Source organism: Canis lupus, chromosome 25, assembly GCF_003254725.2.
Source record: "Canis lupus dingo isolate Sandy chromosome 25, ASM325472v2, whole genome shotgun sequence".
NCBI lineage: Eukaryota > Metazoa > Chordata > Mammalia > Carnivora > Canidae > Canis > Canis lupus.
Window position 1 is genome coordinate 11,343,218 of NC_064267.1, and position 14,910 is coordinate 11,358,127.

The 14,910-nt window shown below is 44.0% G+C and overlaps 1 protein-coding gene across 6 annotated transcripts in view; it reads left to right on the forward strand.

Moving 5' to 3' along the window:
* The window catches only part of FLT1 (fms related receptor tyrosine kinase 1), a 179,224-nt gene that overhangs the window by 137,090 nt on the left and 27,224 nt on the right, over nt 1–14,910 (forward strand). For all 6 annotated transcript variants that reach the window (XM_049101467.1, XM_025462612.3, XM_025462609.3 and 3 more), the window contains 4 exons: nt 1,118–1,224; nt 5,642–5,774; nt 11,191–11,295; nt 14,647–14,760. In XM_049101467.1, coding sequence (XP_048957424.1) covers nt 1,118–1,224; nt 5,642–5,774; nt 11,191–11,295; nt 14,647–14,760 — 459 coding nt within the window. The remainder of the gene's footprint in view (nt 1–1,117; nt 1,225–5,641; nt 5,775–11,190; nt 11,296–14,646; nt 14,761–14,910) is intronic.

Sequence of the window (14,910 nt, forward strand, 5' to 3'; positions counted from 1 at the left end):
GTGAGCCCCCTGAGTGTGTCAACTTTCTCTTGCTCATCCTCCCCTCTCCTCTGGACTGAATGTCACCTGCAGCAGGATTCGGTACCTTCTTGTTGCAAACAGAGCCCACAAGATGTAGCAGTTTGTCCAGAAAAGGAGGAGCGTATACCTGCTTCACAGAGTGGTGGGGAGGGCTTGGCACATAGTTAAGTGCTCAATTGGTGATATCATTCGCATCATTATGTCCAAGGAAAATAGGATCCAGCTCTTCTTCCCTAGCTTAATATGAAGCCTCTGTCTCCTTGTAATGAGGTTAAAGCATAAGACACTACATTAGAATTCTCGAGAAATTGTTCCCTGGAGTCAGTAAGTAGGGAACCACACTGTCCCGGAACCCCTGGGGCATTCCTTTCAAAGTCCCAAAGATCTTCCTCTCTGGAGGCTTCTCCTGAACATTTTGGGTCGTTTCTTTCCGCTGGTGGAGGAACTGCTCACCTTTTGATCTCTGGGTGATTCCGGGAAAGGAGGTGATGGGGAAGGACCCCCTTGTCATGCCAGCTGCTGCCGCGAAGGTCAGAAATGAAGCCAGGAGTGGGGAGCAAGAGGTGGGCACTTTGGCCCGACTGTTCCAAAAGAAGCGAGCAAGCAATTGTGACAGTCCTTGAGTTTTATTTTTAAAATCAAAGTAGAAGAATTTTGTGAGTCCCAAAGGATGGCTTTTATGTCATTTTTATTATTTTTTTTTCTTTTTCTTTAGAATTTCCTCTAAAACACATCAGGGAGACTTCACGTATTCCAGATTTAGCACTTTAATGGGCTTTTGTTCCTGCCTTAATTTTTTCCTTTTTAAAAATTTCTCCTCTGATGTTCAATTAGCTATTTGTGGGATTACAAAGTTTGCAAACTCAACCATAGAATTTCTGGAAAGTCTTTTAATTTCTGCGTGAGTTCATAATAATATTATGCACCCTACCTTACTCAGGAGGTAAGGCCTATCCCAGAGACTAACTCTTGTGCCAGTAGATTGCATTTGCCATGATGAATCATTTAGGGGCACTAGACCCATTTTCTTGAATCACAAAGACCCTAAGTTTGATAGTGCCTCCTGGGGATCATCTTGATGGTTTTCTCTCTCCAGGAACCTCGGACAAGTCTAATCTGGAGCTAATTACTCTGACGTGTACCTGTGTGGCTGCAACCCTCTTCTGGCTCCTATTAACGCTCTTTATCCGAAAACTGAAAAGGGTAAGAACATTTCAGATGACTTTTTTTTTTAAAGATTTTATTTATTTATTCATGAGAGACACACAGAGAGAAGCAGAGACATAGGCAGAGGGAAAAGCAGGCTCTCATAGGGAGCCCAATGTGGGACTCCATCCCAGAACCCTGGAATCATGACCTGAGCTGGATGCAGACATTCATCCACTGAGCCACCCAGGTACCCCTTCATATGAAGCTCTATGCTCCTTTTTACATAATGTTCTAAAATGTTTGCCTCATGTCTAGAGCAGACACTAAACAAATGCTAGACTCTAGTCCTCTTCCTCCTGGCCTCTGTCTCTGGCCTGGGGAACACCAAAAATGAATCATTAAAATATCTCTCAACCATAGAGTGGAGTATTCAAATAAAAAGCTAGAGCAAAAAAAAAAAAAAAAAAAAAAAAAGCTAGAGCAATGAATAGATGATTATTTCCCAGAAACAGGAGGGATATTTTTGATATAAAAATATGTAATAAAATCTTTAAATTCATCATGAGACCAGCAAAGTCTTCCTTATTCTCTGCCAAGAAACAAAAAGGGAAAAGCAAAATAAAGACCCACTTCTGACTTACCTCTCATAACATTATAGGAATGCACACAAGGTCACCTCAATTCCATGGTCCCTGAGCCCCACCATACAACTTACTTCTTTGGTGTGAGATTCAGGTCCAGATTTCTATCATTAGGCCTGCAGCACTACTTGTTGGGGTGGGGGTTTATGAGGAAGAGCCTACATTCATTCATCCATTTATTCATGCCTCCACCATTTACTGCGCACTTGCTCCATGCAGAGTGCCAGGCCCAGTGTCAGGCCCTGGGTGACAGTGGAGAGGAGCCTGGCTTTCATCAGTTGCATAGACAAATGTGAACTTGCCAGTAGAGGCAGCTACTGAAGGATGTAAGATGGCAGTGAGGCAGAGAGGGAGGGAAAAGTGCTGCAGGCACAGTGTGAGGTTGGCGCAGGACAGTGACACCCTGGGAAGGGAACCCGGTAGAGACCAGTGTGACTGCAGTAGAGGGAACAAAGGAGAACATGAGACAGGAGAGGAGAGGCTGCAAAAGCTGGCCAGACGGTAGCCTTGCAGGCTGAGGTAAGAAATATAGTCTATATTCTGGAAGTAAAAGGAAGCCTGGGGCCATGGGGACAAGAAAGTGTGCTGTTAAGAGATCTGTGTCTGGAAAGAAAATTTTGGCTGCTGTGAGAAGGGACCAGAGGAGGCAAGGATGAGTAGAGAGGAGCCTAGCAGAAGACTTTGTAGTTGTCCAAGGAAGAAATGATGGTAGCTTAGTCTACGTGATTAGAATTCATGATATACTTAGCAGGTAAAATCAACAGGACCTGAAAAGTGTCAAGGAGGCTTCCTCCATTTCTTGAGATTGATTAGCCCTGGTTACTGTGCCATGTCATATGATGAGCTCTTTATGTAGTAGCTCAATTAATCCTTCCAAAAATGCAAAGAGGCGGGTATATTACTATTCTCATTTTATAGAGAGAGAAAGTGAGGCTCAGAGAGGTAAACTAACTTGTCCAAAGTCACAAAACTAGAGTTGGAGCTGAGTTTTGAACACAGGCTGTGCTACCTTAGGCTTAGTAACCCAAACCAACAAGGCATCCTTAATAGCATTGATATGAGAGGCAAGGCTAGCAGGCACCCTCTGTGGTAATATGTCCCATCATCACGATATGTGATGATTGGTTTTGAGATGTGACAGGGAAGGCCACTGCTTTATAAGGATACAAAGGCCACACAACTGGCATTTTGAAAGGGGAGATATAGCTTGGAGGCAAGTAGGTCTAACAAAAGTAAAGTGTGCCAAATCTGGGAGGGGTTCCAAAGGCTGCAACGGAGGGTGGGGGGTAGAAAAAACTTCAGAGAAAATAAAGTTTTGAGAACGAGTTTGAAGGTTGTGGCAGGAAGAAAAGAAGCAGAAAAACGCAGCCCACCCCCCTTCCCAGGCCTTTTAATTGCATTTGCCATGATGAATCATTTAGGGGCACTAGACCCATTTTCTTGAATCACAAGGACCCTAAGTTTGATAGTGCCTCCTGGGGATCATCTTGATGGTTTTCATGAGAGATACCATCTGGTGAAAAGCGCACAGGAGCAGAGTGGAAATAAAACTGGAAAGGTAAATTGGAACAAAATTGAAGATGGCCTTCATATTTCTAAAAATCTGCAATCTTGATGTCAATAAGAAAGGATGAGAGCAAGAGATGATTCTCTCCAGAAGAGAATGCTTAGAGAATCTCAGAGGTGATTAATTCTGGGAGATACAGGCAAGGAGATATAAGTCCTCAAAAACGATTTCCATGTGGTTTCTGTAACCACAAGTGAATTCCTCATTGATACGGGCTGGATGTTATCCCTTTACCCCCACACTGCACAGGCCAGTGTTAGAATTAGAGTGAATGTTGATCGATGCTTACTGTATCCCAGGCCACCTTCTAACAGCTTGACACGGATCATTTCATGTAATATTCACAACAACCCTAGGAGATAAGCACCGCTGTCATTATCATTATTTCGCAGATAAGGATACCCGGTTTAGAAAGGTTAAGCAGCTTGCCAAGGTTAGGTGCTGGTCCAGAGTAGATTTGTGACTCAGAGCCGGGCAGTGAACCTCCACGCCTGGGCTCTGAAGCACTTAGCTGTGCAACTTCCATGCCAAACACCTAGTAGCTGTTCAGTGTTAATGTCAATGGAAAGAATAAATATTTGCCAACTAAGATTCTACTCTCCAACTCTCCTCAAGCCCTTCCTTGAGGCTTGTTTGGTGTTTCCTCACATCTGCCTTATTGAGATAAACCATAAAATTCCATGGGAAGGTTGTCTTTCATTGCCTGATCCCCTGTCTCTCTCAACACCTCCACTAGCCTCTCCGCATATGCTCCAGAAATGGACATGTCCCTTGGTAGGCTTCAACCATCCTGTGCTCTTTGAAGATTGGAGATTTGTTTTTCATGGCCTTGGCTGTATTAGGACATGGAAAAGCGTGGTCATAAAACCTACTCCAGGTGCTTCTCTAGTGCACACCCAGCGCCCTGGGATAGGAATTTGTATTCCTTCCCCGTCTTCTAGACTCACACAAGTATCTGCCAAGCTGGCCTTTACAGATGAACACCAGTGGCAAATGCAGCTTGTGACAGATGCGCTCCATATCTTTCTCTGTTTTCCACCCACCATGGAGGCCAGGCAAATCTTTCTGCTTTGGGCTATTAGTCACACATTTTAGTGATAATTTCTGTGAGAAGGAGACCGATTGCAAGTGATGGATGAGGTGAGCTGTGACGGCCCAGAATGGTGAGTAAGAGCTGAAGAATGTGGGCGAGCCTGAAATAGTGTGTATGAAGGGTGACTTCTTTCCTGAACTCTGGTCTGGCCTAGGCAAGGGCAATGCAAGGTGGGCCCCAAACTCATCGAAATGAAGTTTACGTAACTTCTAGGCAAGATTTACCAAAACTCACCTTATCTGAGCTGCCCACAGAAGTGCCATCACCAACTCTGCATTGAGTTAACAGGCAATACATCCATTGATAGGAATCTAAGATGCCAAATGCAAATCCATTTACCTAGGATTTGAAATAAAGGATATTTTCTGGGCTTGATCTCCATGACCAAGACAAAATAAGCACCTGAAGGCAGATGCCCGCCTTGCTTATTTGACATCCTAGTAATGGGCAAATGAGCTCAGAACACAGCTGTGTTTAAGTCCCATACCCGATTTACTCCTCAGCCTTTGAAATAATCAACTTCTATTTCTTATTGAAGGTAAATCTTACTGTGTTCTCTCACTAACGAACCCTATAGTGTTTCCAGGTAGCTGCAGCTACCAAGGGGCCTTCTGAATATATTTAAACACTTCACATGAAATATGCCTCTCAAATGTCCCAGGGCTTCTGGGTTCACTTCACCACCTCTAGCTTTTCTTGCAAATACAGAAAAGCCACAGTCACACTTCCCACTGTTGGCCTATCCTGTAATGTATATCCCTACTTGTACAGAATGGTCATGAGAAGTTATTTTCAGTCATTTGGAATTATTTTATAAATATGCTTTGCATGTTTTGGAGAAGGACTATCATCTGATAATCGTCTAAGAACAAGCAAAAAGGTCACTGGAGAATCTGGGTGCATATAACCTGAGACAGTACTGGCAGAGCAGAGCCAGCCTACAGAAATGCAGTGTGAGAAGAGTAAGGGGCTGTTTAATGGGAGTTGCAAGATCAAGTGTGATGCACATATGTATATGCAGAGGGGTACTTTGTGCACCCAGCTACAAGGTTTCAGCCAAATGAATCAAAATAGCAGCAGAGGCGGCCAGGTATTGTTTTATATTGGATAGACAGGATTTTTTTTTTTTAAGTTGTTTCCTTGTTGGTAACTTTGAGATCTCTTTCTCAGTCTTCTTCTGAAATAAAGACTGACTACTTATCAATTATAATGGATCCAGACGAAGTTCCCCTGGACGAGCAATGTGAGCGGCTCCCTTATGATGCCAGCAAGTGGGAGTTTGCCCGGGAGAGACTTAAACTGGGTAATGTATTTGTTCAACGGATTCCTAAACCTGCACTGAGCAACTACTACATACAAAACACTGTGCTCTGAGGGCTGCAAACATCACCTGGACTCAGTATTCTGCCCTCCAGCTGCTCACAAACCAGCAGGGGAGATGGGCACAGAGGGAAATGATTCTAACAGGACGCTGGGACAGCAGTACAAGGGGACAGGGCACCTGCTCACTCTCTCAATAGCTTTCAAGCACCTTCTCTGAGCAGCAGACATCCACCTAAGCTGTGGCGATACAAAGATGTCTGAGTGTGTTCTCTCAAGAGATGAAGGAGATCACCACAAAAGGAGACAAGTGAAGGGCAAAGATCAGTTCCCCCAGCAGGCTTACAAGTACAGGCACTCCTAAACCATGACATTTTTGAGGACCTAGAAATTTGTGACCTAGCACACAATTCAAGATGGCAAGGAGCAGTACAGCCAAACATTCGGTAAGAGCGTTAGTGCCCCTTCAAGGGTGTGGATCAAAAAAAGCCTCTGCAGGAGTCCATAGACTATAGACGCTGAATTTCTGTGGATGTTCGGAATGTCCGGATAGTAAAGAAAGTCCTACGGGTCATTTAAGTTTCATTTTGGAAGAGCAAAGACTGTTGTTCCCGGGTAATATAGATGCTGTAAACATCAGGCAAATGTGCTTTCCTTCAGCTTACCCCTCAGTTCCTCTGGCTCAGACATCACAAATGCAAATTCATCTCCAGCCTGTGGTAGTATTACACAAAAAGAGCCTCAATTACTCTTGCCCAAAATATTTGGGCTGTGGCTTCTGAAAAATTTCTCCTCACTCCTACGTATGCCAGAATCATTAATAGTTGGAACTGGCAACAGAGATCATGGTCCAGTGTTCCTGGATCTTGTCACTCTCAGCAAAAGAGCCTCTTGTTCCATCGCCTCCCCTCCCCCAACAGGCAGACTATATTGGGGTGGGGATCTGGGGGGACAGAGAGGGAGAAATGGCTCTTCTTGTTGTTCACGTGAGCCTTGAAATGATGCTGCTTACATTTCTTCTCACATGAGAAAGAATACTTGGCCCCAAGAGTATGTTCTATTTGGCTTGGGGAAGAAAATTGGAAATCAGTAAAAAGCTGGAGAGACAGGCAAAAGCCAGCAATGACTGCTGACGGGGGAAAAATCAACTAAATTTAGAGTAGTTAAGGGCAGGTGGTATACTAGATGAGTTCCTTCTGCAAATCTAAATTATATGGCAGCTAGCCCAGCCCCTCAGTGACCTTGGCAGGGAACTGGGATAATTTTCCCACAACCATAAGCCATTCTCAGGCCACAGTGCTTTCCAGAGTTATTAGTCACAATCAAATATGCCTCTTCCCGTATAGGACATATGAGCTTTTTGTCCTATCTCTTTACTCCTTCACCTAGTATCCCTGGGCTCTAGTATCTCATTGAGGGACATTGCTAATCCTTCTGCCAGATTTCCCCTGGGGCTCTGTGGGTTTAGATAATCCCATTTCAGGAGATTCTCCTTGTTGAAGATCTCTCTTAGGATTCTTTTCCTTCCTAGAATTGCCAGATGTTATGATTTGGCTCATGTGCGTGTGAGTGTCTTTGATGGGTGTTAAGTCGGCTCACTCTTTCAGTGCAGAGCATGGCTGCAAGGGCCAGAGGAATGCTATTCCTACTAGCATGGGAGCAGAGAGGCCCAAGATTTTTTGGCTTTTAAGCCAAATAAATGACAGAAAGTAATCTGAAGTAATGTCTGGCAAGTGAAAGTAACCAAGATTATGTCTGGATGGATGGAGAGGAAAAGCTGGTTTGATGGGCAGAGTTACAATGAGACTGTAAATATGCAGAAAAACACACTGTGTAGGGAAACACACAGACAAGTTGCATCTGATTTCAGCTTTTTATACTCTGTTGGTCCCTATTAGCAGCCCAGCAGCCCTGTTGAGAGAAGTTAGAATTTATAGTACCTGATAGATAGATACAGTAGGAGTTTGGGTCAAAGACATTGTTCCCACTGAAAATTCTGAAATCCAGGAAGAAAAGGAATCTGTTTTGTTAGGGATTCCTCACTAAACCTAAGGGAGAATTCAGCTTATAAGTTTATCACGGAAGCTGGGATAATGCCGGACAAGGCATCTTTCTATTGCAAAATAAAGTCAGAATTACCTAATATAGGAAACCACACAGGGAATGTGGAATTTGCAAGTGGACAGCGCGTGGGCTGGTGTGGCCTCTTGGAAGACAGCTCCGCATGTCAGTGTTGCTGGGTACTCTCCCGAGTGTCCCAGGGACTCTGGCCAGTCAAGGACAGTCTTCAAGGAGATTCCAATATCCTTCCATTATATGGCAATGACCTAGCACTTTTACGAGCCAGTTAGCGGCATGTAGGTAGCACCAAGGAGGATTTTAAGGGAAAAGAAGGATCAGGCAAGGTCAAGCCCAGTGTCACCAGGCTCCCCTGAAATTGGAACAGTGGGTCTGCCAAATGATTCTGATGCATCAGATGATTAAAGGGCCCGTAATAGCTTCATGCTGTTTTATGAGGCAGCCATCAGCTTCCAAGAGAATGGATGAAAAGGCTGAGGGAAGCCAAGTGAGAACGAGCTTATTCTCATTGACAGAAGCAAAATCCCCAAACACTAGTTAAAACCAAGTGTGTTGGGCCGGCCTAGAAGGGAACGCCTGGGGGCTGAGGCCAGAGGAAAGGAAATGGATCTGTCTGCCCCAAACAAGCAAGAGCCTTTAAGGGATGCAGGGAGGTGTCCTAAGGGAGAGATTATCTTGATATTGGTCTGGCTCAGGATGCTTTTCCTATCAGGCACCACGAAGAAAAACATTCTTTTGCCCTCAAAAAGCAAGAAATGAATATCCAACCAAAATGCACCTGTCTTTACAAGTCTGGGGGAGGTAGCTGCCAGTGCTCTTTGCATAGGTGCTTTCCACATCCAGTACCTGCAGGGTCCCCCCGAGGCACTTTTCTTTAAACCTTGAGTCCCCATTCTGGTCTGTTTCATGGATAATTTTATCTGCAGAGGGAAGCAAAGCCTATATCCCTGTCCATGGTGCGCACTCTGGGAGGAATGACCTTTATTGGTCACTACCAGTGCATTTATGACCAGACAAAAGCATGTAATCTCACCAATGTTCCCTCCTAATGAAGAGGGAGTCCCCAGGAGATGGATGCAAAGAGATAGTTACAAAGAGGCTCTTATCATCACATCGGTAATTGAATTTTTCTCGTGTCCTGACTGGATGCCTGGGGTGTTCGGTAGTGAGGGGACGGTACAGAGCAGAGGCAGGGTGATGTAATGTTTGTTACTGAGTCATTGCACGTAAAAGTATAAAGTTGTAAGAAAAGCAGGAAAGCAATGAAATGCCGGGACACCTGCACCCTGATGTTTCTAGCAGCAATGTCCACAATAGCCAAACTGTGGAAGGAGCCTCGGTGTCCATCGAAAGATGAATGGATAAAGAAGATGTGGTTTATGTATACAATGGAATATTCCTCAGCCATTAGAAACGACAGATACCCACCATTTGCTTCAACGTGGATGTAACTGGAGGGTATTATGCTGAGTGAAATAAGTCAATCGGAGAAGGACAAACATATGGTCTCATTCATTTGGGGAAACATAAAAAATAGTGAAAGGGAATAAAGGGGAAAGGAGAAAAAATGAGTGGGAAATATCAGAAAGGGAGACAGAACATGAGAGACTCCTAACTCTAGGAAACGAACAAGGGGTGGGGGAAGGGGAGGTGGGCGGGGGGTGGGGGCCACTGGGTGACAGGCACTGAGGTGGGCACTTGACGGGATGAGCACTGGGTGTTATTCTATATGTTGACAAATTGAACACCAATAAAAAATAAATTTGTAAAAAAAAGAAAAGAAAATCAGGAAAGCTTCATTACAAGCTTCACGAGAATCTTAAAACAAAAACTCAAAACCTATGTCTTTGGGGGGAAGGGATTGGAGTATAAGGAAGGAAGGAAGGTCGGTTGGCTAACTCATTAAAGGCCCCTTATCAGAACAGTCTGAGAAAGAGGACTAGGCTGAGGGAGAAGGAGTCATGTCAAATTAACACTCTAACTACCAGGGTTTACTTTGGCCAGAGGCATTGTGTTGACTACCTTTTCCCCCAGAAGAACCAAGCAAGAGTGACTTCTTTGGCTCACTCTTCCTTTTGCCACATCATGCTCGAGGTGTACTATTGCTTTCAGTTCTATTTGGCTACCTGTGTCCTGATGGTGCAAAAGAAAGTGCCCTGATTAAAAAAAAAAAAAAAAAAAGTAGCTGAGATATTCTGGGCAGGGGTTACCTTCTTCACAGAGCATCACCTTCACAGTCTCCAACCCATGGGCTCCTACAAGTACCCATAACTGTATGAGACTTGCTGTGAACATGTCACAAGTTCCCTAATGGCTACTCCTCCTTCTGCACTGATGCACAGGGGGGCCTTCTATGCACCAGGCCCTGAGAAGGGGGACCCTGGGAAGATTCAGACATTGTCGTTGCCCTTCTGAGTCAAGTGGTCTCATGCAAGGCTGAGGAGATAAACATGTTAACAGTGGTCATGACAGGTGCCATGAAAGAAACCTGACTCTGTTATTGCATTTGGCAATCATTTCTCTGTGGCTTTTTTTTTTTTTAAGATTTTATTTATTTATTCATAGACACAAAGAGAGAGGCAGAGACACAGGCAGAGGGAGAGGGAGAAGCAGGCTCCATGCAGGGAGCCCAATGTGGGACTTGATCCTGGGTCTCCAGGATCACACCCCAGGCTGCAGGCGGCACCAAACCACTGCGCCACCGGAGCTGCCCCTCATTTCTCTGTGGCTTAAACCAATTGCTACCAAAAGTTGCTAGGCTCACGTGCTGAGGCTTGAAGATATAGACATGATGTAGGGGCATGTTAGAATAGCTGGGAATATTTCACCTGGCAAGAAAGGCTAAGAAATTATATAGTGATTATTGTGTAGCTATGGGGCATTATTAGAACTGATAGCAGTGACTGTCATTCTCTGTTTCTTCCTTTCTGCTGAAAACAGATCAGAAGAAATGACCTTAAGAGGTAAACAAAGTGGCTTAGGTTAAACAAAGGGAAGTCTTCGTAGTAATGTAATGTTTAACGTTTAACAATGGAAGAGACTCCCCAGGAGGATTTGGTGAAGAGGAAACTGGTCACCCACCCCCACCAGATGCTTCCAGGGACCTAGCCTAGCTGCAAAGGACAAAGGAGAGGTGGAGGGAAGATACCCCAGAAATGTGTTGTCCCTTACTTTGACTCTTTGGGGCTCAGTTTTTTTGGGATTCCCTTCAAAGTCTACATGGGTCACATATGCACGTAGGATACAAGGCACTTTCTTCCTGAAAAAGACTTAACTTCACCCTGCTGGCTTGGCAAACCAATGTCTTCTTTTCGTTACAGGCAAGTCACTTGGAAGAGGGGCTTTTGGAAAAGTGGTTCAAGCTTCTGCATTTGGCATTAAGAAATCACCTACATGCCGGACTGTGGCTGTAAAAATGCTGAAAGGTATGGATGCCATAGTTTGGCTTTCAGTGGACCTGTGGCATTCTTGAAACACTGGTTATAAGTTAGATATGGCCTAGGAACAGATGCAAGTTATTTCTGCTCTGGCCACATAATTGTCTTCTACTCCTAGAAGCCCTCCTAGTTTGCTTCAGGAGTTGTAGATTGGGCCAGCAAGAGCTCAGAATAACCTCGGAAATGAAACAATCCAACACTGTCCAGTGGGAAAGCAATCTCTGTTACCTCAAAGATCTTTCTCCTCTCACATCTTGAGCTCTATCTACCAGGGAATTAAGCTCACTATAACCACAGGTTCAAAGTTTCGGAATGATCCACTGTGATATTATAATGGGAAAATTAGCTATGCATTGTAAACCCAAAGGCTTAGCTGGGACATGACTAACTACAAAGTAAAACTATGAAGCTGGAATACTTGAGATCAGCAGAACTCTAAAATATTTTATACTGTCAAGTCCCACCCGTAGAACATTTCCTCTTGAGAAATTATATCTATATCTATATTTATATCTATATCTATATCTCTCTTAGCATTGAAAGACACTACTGCTCTCTGAAGCACTTGGGAGGTGAAACCACATGGCACAGTGATTTATGACCATCCCAAGAGAGATGAAAATGAAAATAGGGGAAAACTGCATAAATCAGACATCTCAAAGATGCATATATCTTTTAAAGTATGGAAAATACTTTGTTTCTTCATTCATGATGGAATATTCATGTCATTTCAATTCATTTTTAAGATTCCAAAACCAAAAAGGATTGGACACCCAAAGGGCAGTTTTTTAGCTTTCCAAAATCTCCAGGACATTTGCAGGGGATTTTGAGGCACAGGAAGCTATGTACCCAGCCAAGCAGATCCCTAGGAAAAGCTCCAGGAGGAAGTACCATACACATAGGGAGACTTCAAAGCTCTTTATTTCTTCCAGCATGGATGCAGCATTGCAAGAGCCCCATGAAATGGTATTTTCTATCCCAAGCGGCTGCCCTTGTCAGGCAAAATCTCTGATAAAACTCTCCAGGGAACCTGACAGTTCTACTTAAAAATAGCCAGGCAAGGAGTCTTACACCCACGAATCAGGACTTCTGTACGAAATGGACTGCTCAGATGATGGCAGGCCTTTCTGTGAGAATCCCTGCATTCCAGCACCCTGCCCCCCACACCCTGTGCCCCAGATTCTGAAGAGAAGAGGCATCCACATGTCCTCTGTATGAGAAAGCACCAGACTAAGTGCTTTACTGTGTTCAGTTGAATCACATGAAGTTGCCATTTTTCTTATTTTTCTCTCTTCAGCCTTGTGAGGTAGACATTATTTTCCCAGTTTCTGGCTGAGGAAACATGACTCAGAGAGGTTAAATCACTTCTGCAACATCCCATAGCTCACCAGTGCAACAGCAAGGGTTTGAATGTAGCACTGTTCTCCCCACCCCTACCACCATGGTGCTATACAAGAGGGGCTGCCGAAACCTGGCCTCTAGGAAATGGCCCATTGCCCTCAAATACTAACATGATCCTGGCCCAGGTTATGGAGGCAATCGAATATCCAACCTTGAGCTAAGTCAAAACTCCACCTGGAAGCATCTGCTTCCTTAGCTGGTCCCATTATCCTGCTTACTACCACACACCTTCTCCCAGAGAGGTGGCTCTCCTGCCTATGCTTATCTATTGTGGATCCAAGATAACACCTGCCTGTAAATGGAACAATCTGAGCAAGAGAGCCTGATTTTTGCCTCTGTGCCAAAGGGGCATAAAAGCATGCAGGGATTGATGAGTTTGAGGGGGAAGATTCTGACTTGAAAATTTTTAAAGGCCCAAAGAATGTATTCTATGCAATACTGAAATAAACATGTGTGGTCATCTTTTAAGTCTTAATTTTTTAAGAGATTGCCAAATAACCCACTATATAAAATTCCTAAAAACAATTTTCATTCAGCTTTCTTGCTTGAATTGGTTGCCATCTGTTTCTAGGAGAAATTGAAAAGATAGAATGTCAGACATAGGCCATGAGTCAGAAGCTCTTTCAAAGTGCCCTTGAGCAGAACCTTTAACCTTTTTGGGCCTCATGCCCATGTCTGAAATGAGAAGAGTATTCAGGGTGTTTATTTTACTAACAAATATTTGTTGAGCATCTACTGTGAGCCAATCCCAACCCCGTTGGAAAGCTTCTAGAGCTTATCTGGGTATTACTTAAAAAATAATTCAAAACTGATTTGTCCTTATGAAATACCATGCACATGCTCTGGCCATTTCCCAGACTCTTCTACAGTCATACTTGCATATGAGTATGAAGATTACACATTGGCTATCTACTACAGCATTACTTGTAATGGCAAAACACACATACACACACAAACTGGTGACAGTTCAAATGTCAAGAATGCTATTAACTAACAGGAATGGAGAAAGTTTCTGACATATTAAAAAACCAAATTAAATATATATATTTATTAGATATATATAATATATATATGATCCCATTTATGTAAACAAAACAAAAAGACCTTTAAGTGGGTATATTTGTTTATAAATACACAGAAAAGGAGGCAAGTGATTGGAGCGGCCTTCAGTTTTTACTCTGTATACATCATGTTGTTGGAATATTTTACAATAAGATTATATGACTTTATTAATTTTGTAAATGCCTTATAAATTAACCAATAAGAAGGACACCCCACCACTACCACCACCAAAGAAAGAAAACAAACAGAACAAACTTAATTTAGGCTTTAGCCTCTGCTAAATCTTACACTGATGTTGTTTATCTCTGTGAATGAAGTTGAAGTCAGATGCTTATGGATCCTTACAACTCGAGATAACCCTGCAGACTCCAGGGAGGAAAAGGTTATAGGGAGAAAATAACACATTGCAAAGATGTTTACAGAAGTGGCCATTCCACTCTTGCAGACCCCTGGTGCTCCTTCTTTGTAAGTCTTCAAAGAGGGGAAAGTGAGAAAAAGAGGGGAGGTGTGGGCACATCCCCTGTCTGGAAGGTTCTTGCTGAGCCTGGTTCTGTAGAACGGAAGCCTTTGGAAGGCGCCTCCATGAGGTGCCCAGCTCTGAGTCAGCGCATTGCTGAGCAGACCAGGTCCACCAAGAGGAAATGCCCAGTGACTAACCCCACCACTGCTTCTGGGCCTTACTGTAATCAAAAGGATGTTGGCTCAGGAGGGAGGGAGTAATGAAAACAGTCTGGAGACCTGGCCTTTCTGAAGACTGTGGGGAAGTTGGTGAAGCAACCGGCTCAGCGTTGGCAAACATGGAGGGCAGGAATGCCTCCTCCAGCGGAAAGAGCCCCATTGTCCTGTCGCCCTGACTCTTCCTTGTTTCTCACACAGAGGGGGCCACAGCCAGCGAATACAAAGCTCTGATGACTGAGCTCAAGATCTTGACCCACATTGGCCACCATCTGAATGTAGTCAACCTGCTAGGAGCCTGTACCAAGCAAGGAGGTAAATGAGAAGGAGGGCCTGCTCCCTCTCCCCATTCACATGCTAAGAGCAGAGTCTGACATACAGCTCCTTCTCCCCATTCCTCCTCACCTCCTGAAAAACAGCCTCTCGGTAGTTCCAGAGGAAACAGTTTGTCCATTTATGGAAAGG